This window comes from Ahaetulla prasina, chromosome 2, assembly GCF_028640845.1.
Source record: "Ahaetulla prasina isolate Xishuangbanna chromosome 2, ASM2864084v1, whole genome shotgun sequence".
NCBI lineage: Eukaryota > Metazoa > Chordata > Lepidosauria > Squamata > Colubridae > Ahaetulla > Ahaetulla prasina.
In genome coordinates this window covers 20,425,258-20,442,688 of record NC_080540.1, presented here as the reverse complement: position 1 = coordinate 20,442,688, position 17,431 = coordinate 20,425,258, and the positions used below count along the sequence as shown (strand labels likewise).

Genomic DNA, 17,431 nt, shown 5'->3' with positions numbered 1-17,431 from the left:
GAAGTGAATTTGTAAAAAAGAAAAAAAAAGCTTTAAAACTTTTTAAAACATCCTTTATTATCTGTTGAGGAAACAATTAAGAAATGGCTTACTTAACAGTAATAGTTTTTAGCATCAGTGAACCACTTCCAGCAGGGTAGGCATGGATTTTTGCAGGGATGCAAAAATCTAAGGAAGCCTAACAGTTCTGGCAGAGTTAAGTTCTGTAGCATATTCTAAATGTTCTTCAAAATAGGTGACTTGTTTGTGGTTGCAGAATACAAGATATGCAAGAAGGGAAATTCTATGTTTCTGTAATGGATGCATACTCCTCTGGCTGAATTTGGCTTCATCAGGTATTCCCAGCCTAGACTATCTCACTTTCTTGCTTTCAGCTTTTACACCTGAATGTAGTTTAGAGCAGGTGTCTCCAACCTTGGCCACTTTAAGCCTGGTGGACTTCAACTCCCAGAATTCCCCAGCCAGCTTTGCTGCAATTTTGGAGATCAGCCAAAAGAGGCCTCTCCTCCTGTACAGGACAACCAGTTCTTTTGAAATTTAATACAGACGACAACATCCTTAAAAGTTTCAACAGCAATAAAGTTAATGCTTTTGGTTGTGAAGGTGTTTTGATGTGTTATAGCTGAGACCAGTGGTGAAATCAAAACATTTTTTTACTACTGGTTCTGTGGGTGTGGCTTGGTGGGCGTGGCAGGGGAAGGATACTGCAAAATCCCCATTCCCATCCCACTCTGGGGCAGAGGGCAAAAATGGCCTCCCCAGGCTCCGGAGGCCCTCTGGAGACTGGAAACAGGGGCCCGTTTCCAGCCTTCCCAAACTTCTGGTAGGCCCGTTTTTTGCCTTCCCCAAGTCTCTGTGCGCGCCCTGCACTTACCTGCATCCAAAACAGGCCGCGTGGGGACTCCTGGGAGGGGAGGGGCAGGGTGGGCGGGGCCAGCCACAAGTGGGATTTGGGGATTCTCCGAACTGCACAGAAACTTAGTTTGAGGTTCTCCCGAACCCCTGCGAACCCCCAGCAGCCCACCCCTGTATAGATTTATGCAGCCAGCACAATTATGCTGTCTCCCTTCTATATTTTTCAATAGCGAGCTGGGAAGGAGCTTTTTCCTGTCCGAAAAATGGGTAAAAATGGTTTCAGTGGTTTCCCGGATGTAAGAAGACTGCTGGTCATGATATTGAGATATTTCAGTTTCTCTCTCAGGAAATCTTAACACCTGGGACTGACTGCCCCATTGCTAGAATTGCCTCTGTTTCTTCAACACTTCTTCCAATGTTTTGCCATCAGTGCCTGTGGATCCCTTGACACGTAGCAACCTGGATACGTTCTAGATGGGTTGAAATATACCTGAGAAGGGAGGACAGTGGCAACTCTACCAGACAAGCAACAGGAACATGTGTTCTTGAACAAAAGGGGTCAGACAGCCAGGAAGTCAATGCAACCAACCCAGAACTGGAGCTGATTCAATGTTTAATCAAAATCTGATTGGCAGTCATTCCTTAATGAGGCTTCTGATCATTCATAATGTCTCCTTAAACTCAACTCTTTGCTTGCCCCTGCTTCTCCAGCACTGTCTCCCTTCCAAAAACAAATCTCTTCTGACCCTGCTCACCTTCTTCTGAGATCATTCAAGGCTGGCCATGTGTTGCCACTGTATGTGCTGTATGCTCGTATAGCACTACTTTTCCAGGAAAACATGTACGCGCACTCATTCACATAGATTCAAATAGTTCATTTAACCATAATGCATTAAGAGCTGTGGTGGCATAGTGCTTAGAATGCATTATTAATGCAGACTAACTCTGCCCACAATCAGAAGTTTGATTCTGATCGGCTCATGGTTGACTCAGCTTTCCATCCTTCTGAGGTTGGTAAAATGAGGACCCAAATTGTTGGGAGCAGTATGCTGACATTGTAAATCGCTCAGAGAGTGCTATAAAACAGGGGTCCTCAGCCCCCGGACCGCCTCCCACTATTTGCAACAGGGCCATGTGAGTGGTGGCCCAGCGTGCATGCGCGTGCATCTTGACTCATGCGAGTGGTAGGCCAGCACGCACATGCATGTGTGCGCAGCTCAATTAGTCAAGCTGTCTACATGCACTTGCACACCAGCCTGCTGCTTGCATGGCCCAGTTCACCTCTCCCCTCCCCTCCCCTCCCCTAAGCCGGGCCGCCAAGCTGCAGAGATTGGGGACCACTGCTATAAAGCACTATGGAGCAGAAGTGGGTTTTAGCAGGTTCTGACCAGTTCTTGAGAACCAGTAGCAGAAATTTTGAGTAGTTCAGAGAACCGGTAATAAAAATTCTGACTGGCCCCACCCCTATATATTCTCTGCCTCCCAAGTCCCAGCTGATCAGGAGGAAATGGGGATTTTGCAGTATCCTTCCCCCAGAGTGGGGTGGGGATGGATATTTTACAGTATCCTTCCCCTGCCACGCCCACCAAGCCACGTCCACCAAGCCATGCCAAGCCCACCAAACCATGTCCACAGAACCGGTAGTAAAAAAATTGAAACCCACCACTGCTACGGAGTGATATATAAGTGCTATTGCTATTAAACAAGCTACCATTGTCTGGGTTCACACACCACCCTTGGCCAAAAGCAAACAAAAATGAAGGCTTGGCACAATGTATGAACCACATTACTAATAGTCCTTGACTTACAACTATTTATATAATGACCTAAGTTACAATGGCACTGAAAAAAGTGCCATACAACCAGTTTTTACACTTACAACCATTGCAACATCCCCATGGTCCTATGATCAAAATTCAAGTTCTTGGCAACTGGCATGTATTTGTGACAGTTGTGCTGTTCTGGGGTCATCTGATCACCTTTTGCAACCTTTCCAGCCAGCAGTCAATGGGGGGAGCTAGATTTGTTTAATGGCCTTACGATTCACTTAACAGCTGCAGTGATTTGCTTAACAACTGTGGCAAAAAAGGTTGTAAATTGGGGCATAGTTTACTTAACTGCTTTAGCCACAGAAATGTGCTCCATTGTGGTCATAAGTCTAGGACTATCTGTACACTAGTTTCTTTGCCATGATACTGTCAAACAAAGTTTTCCAATTATTTGATACACTTAGCAGCAATAGTTAGCTTTGTGTGTCAGCAAAAATTAAGACCAAATCAATAGCAATTTATTACATTTGTGACTTTCCCATCCAGACAGATGGACGGCACAAGGGCAAAATCAGGGATCTTGACACGGAAACTGCTGGAATGAAACTAGCTTTGTAATCCTTAAGGCTGCATAGAAAATTCAGTGGCCTGAGAACTCACAAAAATTAAAGAAAGATAGGTCTTATTAAGGATTTTGTTTGGGGGCAATTCATTTTATTTTGCACATCTTCACCTTCCTTGGTGGATTAAATAAAAACTGGTAAGGTTCATACATTAGCCTACACTTTTGGCAGCCAAGATAAAAGACCATTTTTATTTATCATATCCTGCCTTTTTGTTTATTCAATGCTCAAGCGGCTTAACAGCATAGGAGCTACAGCAGAACTGAATCAGACATTTTAAGTTTAACTATTTGCCTCACAGTTGATCGACGCTTCTTGATGACTATCCTAAACAACTGGAATCCCCCAAATGTGTGACTTTGAAGAAGAAAAAAAAAAGCCCTTCGGGATCCCTATTGCTACTGTATTTTCTTATAATTTCCGTATGTTAAAGGTAAAGGTTCCCCTCGCATATATGTGCTAGTTATTCCCGACTCTAGGGAGCAGTGCTCATCCCCGTTTCAAAGCCGAAGAACCAGCGCTGTCTGAAGACATCTCCTTGATCATGTGGCAGCATGACTAAATGCTAAAGGCGCACGGAACGCTGTTACCTTCCCACCAAAGGTGGTCCCTATTTGTCTACTTGCATTTTTACATGCTTTCGAACTGCTAGGATGGCAGAAGCTGGGACAAATAACAGGAGCTCATCCCGTTACGTGGCACTAGGGATTCAAACCGCTGAACTGCCGACCTTTCGATCAACAAGCTCAGCATCTTAGCCACTGAGCCACCATGTATGTTAGGCTTCCACAATATGTTAAAAATTAGGATTTTGCAATAGCAAGTAAGCAAGTAAAAGTATGCAAATATACTTTTTTTGTGTTACATTATTTTGGAGAAAAAGAAAAACATGCTTGTTTCCTTGTTGCCTGAATCTGAACTTAATACATCTTCCTCATCAGATCCCATTCTTAAAAGAGATTTTTTGAAAAAAATCAGGGATCTTTTAATCCTTTCGTACAAGATATGGCATACAGGTAGTCCTTGACTTACAACCATTCATTTACTGCCAAAAGTTACAACAGCACTGAAAAGAGTGACTTATGACTGTTTTTCACACTATTGAGCGTTACAGTATTCTCATGGTCACATGATCAAAATTGGATGCTTGGCAACTGGCATGTATTGATGACGGTTGCAGTGTCCCGGGGTCATGTGATCAACTTTGGCGACCTTCTGATAAGCAAAGACAATGGGGAAGCCAAATTCACTTAACAACCATGTTACTAACTTAACAACTGCAGTGATTCACTAAGAATTATGGCAAGAAAGGTCTTAAAAATGGGACAAAATTCACTTAAGTGTCTTGCTTAGCAACGGAAATTATGCAGTCAATTGCAGTCATAAGTCTAGGACTACATGTACATTCTTTGTTCTCTTATGTCTACTTTCATTTTGGCCTTCCTTAACTGCAAGCATTTGGACTCTCTAGTAAAATTTCCGAATAAGCCATATATATATTTTTAGCTTCTTTTTAAGCATCTTGAGTAGCTAATCAGAATCCCATCCACTGCGTTTCTTACTCAGAATATTTCAAGGACGTCTCTCTTTCATGGATTTTCCGATGCTTTGTAAGATTTGAACTTACACTAAAATTTCTACCACACTCTGGGCACGTGTAAGGTTTCTCTCCTGAGTGTACTCTATGATGAGTGATGAGATGTGAATTGTTACGGAAAGTCTTCCCACACTCAAGACAGGCGTAAGGTTTCTCTCCTGTGTGAAGTCTCTGATGACCCACCAGGACTGAACTGTAAGAAAAGCTCTTCCCACATTCGGGGCATTTATAGGGTTTTTCTCCTGTGTGGATCCTCTGATGGGTCACAAGGTGGGAATTTGTATTAAATTTCTTGCCGCAGGCGTTGCATTGGTAGGGTTTTTCTCCAGTGTGAATTCTCTGGTGTATAATGAGGTCCGCGCTGCGGCAGAAGTTTTTGCCACACTCCAGGCACAGGTAGGGCTTCTCGGTCATATGGATTCTCTGGTGACTCAGAAGGCCCGACTTCACGCTGAAGGTTTCAGGGCAGTCAGAGCACTTGTAGGGCTTTTCCCCGGTGTGAGTCCGCAAGTGCATGACCAGAGTGGAACGTCTACCGAAGCTCTTCCAACAGTCCTGGCACTTAAAAGGTTTCTCACCGGTGTGGGTCCTCTGGTGAGTCACCAGGGTGGAACTCCGACTGAAGCTATTCCCGCAGTCAAAGCATTTGTAGGGTCGTTCTCCTGTGTGGGTCCTCTGGTGCATGATCAGGTTTGAGCTGCGGCTGAAGGTTTTCCCACAGTCGGAACATTTGAAAGGGGGCTCCTGGGAGTGAGTCCTCTGGTGCCTGTTGAAGTTCAAGATCTGATTGAAGCTCCTCCCGCAGTGAGGACAATAGTAGGGCTTTTCTCGGATGTGGCTCTTCTGATGGGCAATGAGGTGAGTGCTCTGGACAAATCCTTTCCCACACTTGGTGCAGGTGAAGGGCCTGTCTCCCGAGTGGAGTTTCTGGTGTCGGACAAGATCTGAGCGGCGGCAAAAATTCTTTCCACAGATGGGACAGTTGTGTTTCTTCTGGATCACATGTTCCTCAGGTGTGTTCTGCACTTCTCTATAGTCCTTCAAGTGGGGGTCATGCTGCTCTACCTTCTCCTCTTCTTCCTGTTTAAAGGTTGTCTTGATTTCCTGGGTCAACATTTTGTTAACAGCTGAAGAGAAAACAGATGACAGATGTTATTTCTGTGCTAGGAACCACAGTGTGATGTATCCAGCCCCACATTTTCTGATTTCAAAAGATTCTGAGCATATTTGGAACCATAGAACCATAGAATTTTATTGGCCAACTGTGATTGGACACACAAGGAATTTGTCTTGGTGCATATTTATGCTCTTACTGCTCTGAAGATTTGTTCTTATCGAATTTGACATATACATTGTTTGGGTGCTATGGAATGAAGGCAAAGTAGCAAATGGATTTCAGCTTTTGAAAATGCAAGAGAGCACTAAAACTAAACCAAAATGGGATTGGAAGATATCTTGTACCCAAGCCTCTCATAAACTCTGACACTCTTTTCGGCACTCTTTCCAATTCATCAATTTCTTTGTAATTGTAGTGACCAGAACTACTGGTAGATACACTATTCCAGTCTAACCAATGTAGCATAGAGCAGAGCTAACCTCTCCCTTGATTTCAACACTGTATCTTGGTTGCTGCAGTCTAAGACTGCATCAGCTCTTTTGGCAGCTGTATCACCCTGCTGGCTATGTTTAATCTGTGGTCAATGCTCAATCCTTCTCTTAAGTATGACTGCCAAGAAAGCAGCCCTTATCTTGTACTTGAGGATCTGGTTTTTCTTACCTATCTGCAAAACTCTACATTTCTTCCCGTTTAAACTGTTCATGTTTCTCAGATGCTACTGAATTCCCAGCCTGTATTTTGTGGCATTAACCATCCTTTACAGTTTGTGTCATCTGCAAACTGGATTATATCTCGTCTAAAGGGGATGTATGATTTATTGATTATTAAAGGGGATTTATGATTTATTGATTTATGAAACGTGGATGAGCTCCAGGCATGAAGACTGAGGTATTCTACCATTTATTTCTTTGGGGCACTGTGGCAATCCAACCACTACATTTTTAAAATCATTATTTATATTTTAATTTATATCCCGGTTTTATTATTTTCAGCATATTTAATGCTCCTTCCTCCTCTTATTTCCCCCACAACAACAATCAGGTGAGGTGAGGTGAGTTGGGCTGAGAGAGTGACTGATCCAAGGTCAGCCTGCTTTCATGCCTAAAACGGGACTACAACTCAATCTCCCAATTTCTAGCCTGATACCCTTTAACCACTAGACCAAACTGATTCTGGTCGCAAACTCAAACACTGTCCAACAAATAATGGCTTAGGGAGATCAACTCCTGAAAGGGTCAGACAAGACTTAGAGAGGGCTGTAAAGCACTATGAAGCGGTATATAAATCTAAGTGCTATTGCTATCTCCAAAATCCCTCCCAATCTTTACATTCCATGATTCTCGGAGAAGCGCAACCCCAGAATGTCGATTTGCCTCTCTCTGCCCAGATCAGATCAGATTAGGAAAGCGGAATGCGTTTATTTATAATCCTCCATCGTCTCTATCCCCATTTCCTGATAAAGCCCCCATTTTCTGCCCAGTTGATTCCTTACCTCTCGTTCGCCTTTACAGCCGCAGTCCGTCTACACAACAACGCAGGGAGAATTTAATGGCTGCCGCGGCCCGTGGCCAGTTCTCACTCCGGTCGGGGAAAGGCGACGCCGCGGGACTCTGAGCCGACCTGCTCGGCTGGTGCGTGGGGCTGCAGGAGTTGCCGCGCACCTCCCTCCGAGGTTTCCATGCAGCGTACCCAAATTCCTGCCTGAAAAGCTCAGGTCAGCTGCCGATCCCCTGGGAGCACAGCAAAGGAAGGGGCCCCAGACTCCCTTCGCCTCCTTCTCGATATTATAACCCGAGCCCTCTGCTGGCCGCTGCCTGTCTGCACAATTATCCTGAGCTTCTAGATCCAGGGGGCGAGTCCGTTTCGCTAATGGAAAGACAGGCCGGATTAAGCGTCGGACGGATGCAGAAAGACGCCTGCCCTAATGCGGCACGGAGCGCGTGAAATGCAGCTCGGCCCTTCTGTGGTCTGGAGCGACACAAGTCCAACCTCATTTCCTCCATCTAAAATTGCAAGATCTTTGGATGCCCGAGGTTTGATTTATTTTTTATTTTGGGGGAAATTGTTTTAGACTTCTCAATCGTTACCTACAGACTTTTGATCATCCAAGTTCTAATCAGATCTGACCCTAATTAAACCTTATCAAGAACAGCCAAAATTGACCAGAGGTTAACAAGCCCTTTTCAGCTTGTAGGAGCTACAATCCTCAACCTCCCAGAAAGTTTCCAGGGGATCAGGTATACTTTGAGTCCAGTGCACAACACTGCATCAGTTACCTATTTTCGAAAGATGCTTAAACTAGAGATTTATTCTTTTCAAATGTCCAAAGGTGCTTTTTCAGAATGCAAGTGGGCTTTCTTGTTTTTTTTCTTTTGAAGACGTTTTGCTTCTCGTCCAAGAAGTTTCTTCAGTTCTGACAGGATAGTGGGGAATGGAAGGATTTATATTCCTTGCAGACAGAAAGTCCAGTTGCCTCCTGAAAAGCACCTTTGGGACAACCATGACCTAGATGATTGAGAATCTCTACATTCTTTTTCAATGGAATAAGCAATGCTTCTTTCTTTTCACATAGTTTTATATTTAAATCCTAACTTTCTAGCAAAAGATCTTCAAGGCAGTCTATAATTTGGTTCAAAATTATAGAGTATTATTAAATCTGTATTAATTAAAGCACCAATACAGAATAGAATAGAAAGAATAGAATAGAATAGAATAGAATAGAATAGAATAGAATAGAATAGAATAGAATAGAATTTTTTATTGGCCAAGTGTGATTGGACCCACAAGGAATTTGTCTTGGTGCATATGCGCTCAGTGTACATAAAAGATCATCAAGAATTCTAAGGTACAACACTTAATGATAGTCATAGGGTACAAATAAGCAATCAGGAAATAATCAATATCAATATAGGAAAATGCAAGAGCCCTGTCAGATCAGATTAACATCCAAAAGATGCTGTTTCCTATCCTAGCCAACAGAATGTTTCTGTGAAGCTGAGTGTGCTTTTTCACACTTCTCTCCTCTAAAACTGGTATTCAAATAGCCTTTTCTTCCACCAACTTGTCTAATTCCCAGCTAAAGCTGTATGAATGAGGGACTGTATCACCACATGGCTTCACTATGTTTTATGAGAAATATTTATCTTTGCCTGCATTGTTTTGCACGGTTGAATGTCTTCAAGTCATACATTTGTACAGGGGAAAAGAAAAGATGCTGTGTTTGCTTTCTCCAATCCGTGCATCATTGGGGAGGCATTCACATTTCTCTGTACATTTTTCCTTCTCTCCACCCACCCCCCCACCCCCCGGAAAAATTGCCAACCTCCTTTGGCTGCCTTTCCTTGCACTAAGGACCCCGATCAAGATTCAGCAGTACAACTGTTGTGTTATGAATCTGTATAATGGTGTTAATAAAGCAGTTTCATTTTTCAAATCCTTTCCTAAGGAAGTTTAACGCGGAATTCATTGATCTGCATCAATGGTGCATCTTTCACACGGCATCAATATTGCAGGCACGTTTATCACAACCTCTAAATCTTTTTCCTGCCCAGTCAGGGACAGCTCAGAGCTATCACTCTGTAAGTGAAGTTTAGGATTTGGGGACACAAAGGTATGTTGCTTTGTCTATAATATCCTTCATCATCATATAAACTGCAATTGCCAGTGACGCTCCTTCGACAGGTTAGTAAGACTCGTTCGAACCTTTTCGCGATTCCTATTAGTTACGCACAGTTAAAAGAATGGGCTCTACTCTCAAACAAGTTGTCAGCTACCCCTGAGGATTTTTGATTTTATCCGCAAACTTTTCCCAAAGCTTGTCAATCCTAAAGACAGCGCTGTTTGGAGAATCGTGCTGGTGCCAAGGTGCCCACTGGCACGGGATCTTCCAAGCTTTTATAATCTCCCTTCACAGAGATTATAAATAAAATAAATAATTATAAATAAAATATAAATAAATAAAAATTCGCATTAAGCCTTTCTCGTCCCTTGCTTTCCAACCGGGATTAGGATTCGTTGAAGCCAGCAGAGAGCAGTGTGAAGGTTGCACAGATGAACAAAAACGTATTCCGCTTCCGGAGAATTTGCACGGGTCTTCCACGGGGAAGGGAATTCTCGCGCGAGGCTCTCCGCCCTGCTTCTGACGTCACGCTTCTTACACTCCAAGCGAATGGAGGTTGCTCGAGGGCAGCCGCGTTCCCAAACACAAGACTTTCTAGGAACAAGGAATGTGTGGGTCAGTGCAATCGAGCCCGTTGGCGTGCAAATGTGGAGGTTGGAAGAACCAGAGCGGCTTGAAATAACTTTCCACCATCCCGCACCCGAGGAACACTTTCCTCCAAGCCGATGCCGTCAAAATGTACTGGATTTATATTGTTAAATCTGCCTTAGACGTTGCAAAAAAAACAAAGAAAGAAAGATATGGCCCTTCAATCAGAACTCTCTGCTTAACAAGTAAATACACTGTTAATGTTTTAAGGACGATATGATACAGCATGTGTAACGGGGTGAAGTAAAAGATCTAGCAAATGCATTTGCACCATTTATTGTGTTAACCAATGTAAATTCACCGCTAGGTGTTAGTGGTACCCTGAATGGGTGGGGAACCATTAGGGAATTCCCGGAGTAGTTGACTCGATGTGAAAGTTGAAAAATGAAGAAAGTGAAATTCACTGTCAACCTCATTGTCAAGAGACGGTTGTGTGGAAGAGATCACCAGGGGTCAAGTTGGATTGGAGATTTATTGGATTTATTGGGATTCAAGCAGTTTAACAACCTAATTAGGGCAATTCTCTGCCCTAATGATTTATTCCAACAACCAGTTTGCCAAACTGCTGAGAAAGTTAACAACCGGTTCTCCTGAAATGGTGCGAACTTGGCTGAATCTCATCACTGGACCAACCCAATCCACATGTTTAATTCAATTTGTATTTTGTAAATGCAGAAAACGGGTTAATTCAGTAACAATATGTTAGTAGATTGTGCCAACATGGCCACTAAGTTTCATGCATGCAATTGATGCCACATTATTATGATGTGACAGAATGGGGTTAAGACCAACTGGGAAGCATTATCCTTACCTAGGGATAGGAGTAACTATGCACAACTCTGCTCAAAAGACAGATCTTTTTTGAAGTTGGTAGAGCTTCTCTGCAAGTACAGAGTCCTCGACTTACAACCATTCATATAGTGATCATTTGAAGTTACAGTGGCCCTTTTAAAAAGTGACTTACAATCAGTCTTCACACTTATATAATCAGAATCTGAGTGCTTGGCAACTGGCATGTATTTGTGATAGTTGTAGTGTCCTCAGGTCATGTGATCACCATTTGCGATTTTCCCAGCCAGCATCTTCCTTGCTTGCAAGAAAAATGCTGATCTCAGTTAGAGTCAACAGAGGACAACCTACCGGTATACGTACAAATAGGGTAAATTGTCTATGGAAATTCTCAGTCGTCCAGGAGATGGTTATCCCAAAGGTGCTTTTTTCAAAAGGCAACCAGACTTTCTTGTTTTTTTTCCTTGAAGATGTTTTGCTTCTCATCCAAGAAGCTTCTTCAGTTCTTGGATGAGAAACGAAACATCTTCAAGGTAAAAACAAGAAACTCCAGCTACCTTTTGAAAAAGCACCTTTGGTACAAATAGGGTACCCTTAGTAATGGGACTCCCCTCACCTCCCAGCATTAGGATTAGAGGCGATTGACTCACCTTAATGAAATAATGCCTACAGACAGAAAGTTAACGCATGCATATTTACACATATAGGCTATATTTATACAAGCATAAAAGAGATGACAAATCCCACAAAAGATATGGGGGGTTACTTATGTGGTTGATTAATTTGTGATAATGTGGATGTTAGAATGATTCTAACCTCCTTTAAATTCTTTTTTGGAATGCTTGCCCATGATAAAAAAAAAACAACTAAAATTATCCCCACGTTTCTCTGTTGTACTTGCTTTATAGTAAGAGAGAAATCTTGCTTTGAAGAGTCTTCAGAAATTGTGATTCTTCTGCTATTTATTCTGTTTTCAGAATTCCAGGGCAGAATTCCATTCTAGGCGTTTACCAGTCCCACGTACATTTCACAACTGGCATGTAAGGTAGGTCACTAATTAGAACTACTTGTACAATTATGCATTAGTCAATACAGTATTCTTTATTACAGCCATGATATGCCCCCATGCACGTTAAGAGCATTTCTTCCAGTTTCCCTAGAAAATTGTCATTCTAGATGGTTCTACAGAAAGAAACACCTGCTAAATAGGATGATGAGCATATTTTATGTTCAGGACTTGGTTGTTGTTTTTTTGCAAGATCCCAAGAATGAGGGTGCTAGAAGTGACAGTGATTCCACACACACACCCCTTTTTTTTCTCTCCACTTCACTTAATAGTTTTTCCAGGTGGCCAAAAGCCTTGGAGATCCAACTGAAAAACAATTCTATTTGTGTATGCTCAGCAAGTGGCAGTGCTGAGAAGACTCATATGTGTTATAGCTGGGGTTGAAGCAGATAATTTTGCACAATAACTCTAGCATCTAGTCTCTGCTCTTGAGGATCCATGGACCTAGAAACAAATGCTGGGAAGTTTATAGTGGCACAGCTGGGAGATTTTGTTTCTGTAGGATTGTCACCAATCAAATTTAGCTCTATGGGGTGTGAGCAGTGTTGAGATGTAGCAGGCCAGAGGGTCTTCCTCTAGCTGTTTGTTTTTCATTTAGTATAAGATTTTGTTTTTGATCACTTTAAATCTACTCTTAATTTTAGGCAGTTGAGTGAGATGAAGGTGGCTATACTAGTAATAGGTTTATAGAAAAAAAAATGGAGAGGTTAGAGTACTTTTAAGATATGACCTGAACAAGTAAAATCCATGATTGGTATCTGGAGATTAAATTTCCTGGAATTATATAGTCATTATATGGAATTATAGTCATTAGAAGTTAAGTTTGTTTCAAAGAAAATATTAATCTATACCTATACACCGGTTTATTCACAATTGGGTAGAGCAGAGATAAACATACCCTAATACAAAGTGTGGGACGCAGTGGCTAAGACGCTGAGCTTGTCGATCGAAAGTTAGGCAGTTCAGCGGTTTGAATCCCTAGTGCTGATGAGGTGAGCTCCCATAACTTGTCCCAGCTTCTGGCAACCTAGCAGTTTGAAAGCATGTAAAAAAATGCAAGTAGAAAAACAGGGGCCACCTTTGGCGGGAAGGTAAACAGTGTTCCGTGCGCCTTTGGCGTTTAGTCATGCTGGCCACATGACCATGGAGACATCTTCAGACAGCGCTGGCTCTTCGGCTTTGAAACGGAGATGAGCACACCGCCCCCTAGAGTAGGGAACGACTAGCACGTATGTGCGAGGGGAACCTTTACCTTTACTAATACAAACTGTATATTTTGGATGCAGTTCCCTCAATCCCTTGTTGTCAGCCTTGATGGATGAAGCTGACAGGACTAAACCTGATTGCTTTAAATATGGGAACTAAATGTGGCAATGTATTTCAAACTAAATTGACTTTCTGAATTTTTGCCAATAAAGTCCTTTATCTGAATTCTCTAGCTTGGCAGGAGATCACAGAGGAAGCCATGTTTTCATCTTGCCCCTTTCTGGCAACATCTAAAGAGGCAAGAGAAGATGTAATGACCTTGAATGAAAGCTAATCAAACAAAGAAATACTTTGATCATTCTAACCAAAACGTCATCATCTTATTATTCTTTGGAAAACAAAGCCACCTTTTACTAATTCTTTTTTTATTTATTTATTTCATGCAACCCTTTTGCAAACACTTAATTTTTATTCCACATTTTTAAAAAAAATCTAACGTAGAGGAAAGTGGCTTGTTACCCATTTTTGGTACTTAGAATTACATAACAATTGGTGAAGAAATTCACAAGGAATCCCGCAATGGGAGAAAAATGCTTGAGATGCCCCAATCTTGGGGAAAAGTCAGATCATTCCGAACCTCAGCAAGTCTGCCCCACAGATAAACTGTATAAGTGCCTGGAATGTGGGAAATGTTTCACTCACAGTAAGAACTTCAACACCCATCAAAGGATCCACACGGGCGAAAAACCTTACAAATGTCCCGAATGTGGTAAAAGGTACGGGGCCAGCTCAACTCTGAGTAGACATCGGAAAATCCACATGGAAGAAAAGCCGTACAAATGTCCAGACTGCGACAAGAGTTTCAGTTACAAAGCCGATCTCATCAAGCACCACCGTGTTCACACGGGGGAGAAACCTTACGTGTGTGGTGAGTGCGGGAAAAGTTTTAGTCAAAGCTCCAATTTTGTTACTCACCAGAGAAGTCACACGGGGGAGAAACCTTACGTGTGTGGTGAGTGCGGGAAAAGTTTTAGTCAAAGCTCCAATTTTGTTACTCACCAGAGAAGTCACACGGGGGAGAAACCTTATGAATGTCCTGACTGTGGGAAAAGTTTTACTGTGAGCTCGAGCCTTATTGAGCACCAGCGTGTCCACACAGCTGAAAAACCATTTTTGTGCCTGGAGTGTGGGAAAAGTTTTAATCGCAGCTCCCACCTCAGCGTGCACCAGAGGATTCACACAGGGGAAAGGCCTTTTCAGTGCTCCGATTGTGGGAAGGGCTTCACCATTCTCTCCACTCTCAGTAAACACCAGAGAATCCACACAGGAGAGAAACCTTACAAGTGTCCCAAATGTGAACGGAGTTTTCGGGTGAGCTCCATCCTGACCCAACATATTAGAACCCACACGGGAGAGAAGCCGTATGTTTGCTCGAAGTGTGGGAGGAGCTTTAGTCAAAAATCACCTCTTATTGCTCACCAGAAACTTCACAGTCGTCAGAAAACCCGGTAGCTGAAGCTGGGTCAAGCACTGGACCAGGCTTTGAATGACCATACTACAAAAAAGGAAGGCTGGGAGAGTTGACCAGTTTTGTGGGGTGAAATTGGCATCTTAAGCCAACGTAGGCCTTAAGGTTTCCATTTTGCCTCTTCATCTCCCGAGCCCCCAAAGCATTCAGAACAGGGGAAAGTAGAAGGATTGGCGCCAACTCATCACAAAAATGGTGCTCGTGGTCTGGATGTAGCCCATGGCTATACTTTTTGCCTACAATCCAGTAACCTGCAGGCCAAAGTAATCCATAAAGATGAGAGTGAGAAAGATTGAAGGCAACAGAATTGCTCATCCAACTTCTACTGGGGTCTAACTTTCGGGGGGGGGGGTGCAGAGGAAAGAAAAGAAATTGTGGTTCTTAAATTTCCTTGACTTTCTCTTTGATGATAGCCTCTTCCTGGACCAATGGGAGACAAGGAATGGATGTTAACTCTGCAGCCAGTGTGCACCTCTCTTGTGAATGAAAGGTCTACTCCAGACATGTAAGAGTTATGGGGACCCCAAAGGTTTTTGAGAGGGTGGAAAGTGTTACCTGACATTAGATTTCCTCCTCTGAAGGTCAACACACTTTTCCGCTCTTGGAGGTGATCAGAATCACAACTGGGGCCCTGAAATGTTTTCCCATTAAACTCCAGAACTTCAAGCTAAGAAATGGTTGATTGTGGTAATAAGAGTTTGGGAAATGGAAAATTATAATTTGCTTTTCTATATGCCCTATATAGAAAAATGTTGCTTGGCATCCTTTCTTATTGCTTTAAAACCCATCTATGATCCAGCTGCTGTGTTCTTGACTGAGTCCTTGGAGTGTTAGAAATCCAAAATTATTATGCCATGACAACCCAGGATGAGTAGGATAGGGAGTAGGAAAAATATACTGTACGTAGATTCTGATACTAATAAACAATTTTTGTAAAAAAAAAAGTCTTCAACTCCAACTCAGAAATAAATTAGTGCCTTTATTGAATAGCTTGTCCAGCAACATCTATCCCTTTCTCCATGCTCCCCTTCCCTTTGTCTCCTCCTTTCCTAATTCTCTTCCATTGCCCAACAAGACGTCCTTGCCATACTGTGTTGGATCCTACTCTAAGATTTTCCAGCTTGGTGCTTTCAGAAGTTTTAGGATACAACTCCCACCATCCAAGGTTGGGAAGGCAGAATGGGAGTCATAATACAGTTTATTTGAAACAGATTAGGCCAGGAAATTTTTAATTTAAAAAATTTAGAAGTTTTAATTTTAAATGGGCTCACAGACCATTTCTAAATCAAAGGGTAACAGGATTTGCCAATTTAGCGCGTGTGAATATATATATATATGAACATATATAAGTATAGGTCCTTTACAAAGTCTTTGGAAAAGCATTCACAGAGATGGAACCAGGGGTGAAATGCTATCAGATCGGACCAGATCAGGCAAGTAGGTAGCAGAGATTGGGGCTGGTTCGCCAAACCGGGAGGAATAGCTGGCTGGCCACGCCCCCAAACTGATCCATGGCCTGCAGTCCTGCCGTGCTTGCCTGCCTTCCACGCTGCCTTCCCAGTAGTCCCCCATGCCCTCTTGCCTTCCCCTCTGTCTCGGGTCCCATTGCCTGCATCCAGCCCATGATGGGGGACGCACTGCTTCTGGGCCAGCCCGCCCACCCGCCCTCCCTTCCGGAGCACTTTTTTCTTTCTCCTGCATCAGCCGCTGCTCAGACCAGGCGTGTGTGTTTGTGTGTGTGTATGTGTGAGAGAGAGAGAGAGAAAGAAAGAGTGACATGAGTGACATCATGTTGGCCACGCCCACCCAGTCACATGCCCACCAAGCCACGCCCACAGAACCGGTGGCAAAAAAATTTAGATTTCACCCTGGATGGAACATACTTTAAACAGATTTGTTTATAACTAATGAAAGTATCACAGTTTTCAAGAATGGTGACTGAAAATGTTCCAAGTACATAAATTAATATAAAATTTGTCAGATTCTAAAGTGGCAATTGTGTTTGGTCATAAAGAGATGATCGCATGGCATAGAGTTACTCTAAAAAAACAACAGATCGAAACTAGCATATGCTTCTGTGGAATACAATTCATTTTGTAGCAAAATTGCAGAAAGGTATGCAGTAGAATCCAAATACTTCAGATTGCATTCACTTTCAGCCTTTAATTTGTCTCTCTGTGGATTTGACACCAGCTTGTCAATCTGGTGGTTTTGTTTGCTATGCCCTGATATTCTCTGGAAGAAGAAAAAATTGTTAAATACATTCATACAGTTGAGCATTTATCAGCTCTTACTCAGCTGTCTAGTCCTGCCAAAAGCATGTGAATCACGTCAGCCACATAGAGCTAGTCCTCAGTTTATGACCAGTTGCTTAGTGATTGAAGTTATGACCAACCCAGAAAAGGGGACTTAAGACCCGTTTCGAAGTTACGATAGTCGGGCCCCCACCACAGTCATGTGATCAAACTTCTGGCCCTGGTCAAAATGGCCATCTTTATGGCCATTTACAGTGCCCCATTGTAACATAATTGTGTTTTACAACAGTTTTGCTTTTTAGCAAAATTCTGATTTTTTGGCAAAACCACGTCCAGAGCAAACCATTGGTTTACTTAAC

At 42.7% G+C, this 17,431-nt stretch overlaps 2 protein-coding genes across 2 annotated transcripts in view; one reads left to right on the top strand and one right to left on the bottom strand.

Moving 5' to 3' along the window:
- LOC131190316 (zinc finger protein 420-like) overlaps window positions 1-16,504 on the top strand; it is a 43,576-nt gene extending 27,072 nt beyond the window's left edge. Inside the window, exon 9 of the mRNA XM_058167596.1 lies at window positions 14,148-16,504. Within this exon, the coding sequence (XP_058023579.1) occupies window positions 14,148-14,801 (654 nt within the window). The 3' untranslated portion in view covers window positions 14,802-16,504. The remainder of the gene's footprint in view (window positions 1-14,147) is intronic.
- LOC131190303 (zinc finger protein 501-like) lies at window positions 39-7,772 on the bottom strand. Its single transcript, XM_058167572.1, has 2 exons — window positions 7,454-7,772; window positions 39-5,971 (listed from the first exon to the last, which is right to left on the bottom strand). The coding sequence occupies exon 2, from the start codon at window positions 5,958-5,960 to the stop codon at window positions 4,806-4,808; it is 1,155 nt and encodes a 384-aa protein (XP_058023555.1). The 5' UTR covers window positions 5,961-5,971; window positions 7,454-7,772; the 3' UTR covers window positions 39-4,805.
- Window positions 16,505-17,431: the final 927 nt, after the last annotated feature.

Bases quoted from the DNA above. Each gene is read 5' to 3' on its own strand.
- LOC131190303 (XM_058167572.1), bottom strand. From the start codon at position 5,960: ATGTTGACCCAGGAAATCAAGACAACCTTTAAACAGGAAGAAGAGGAG.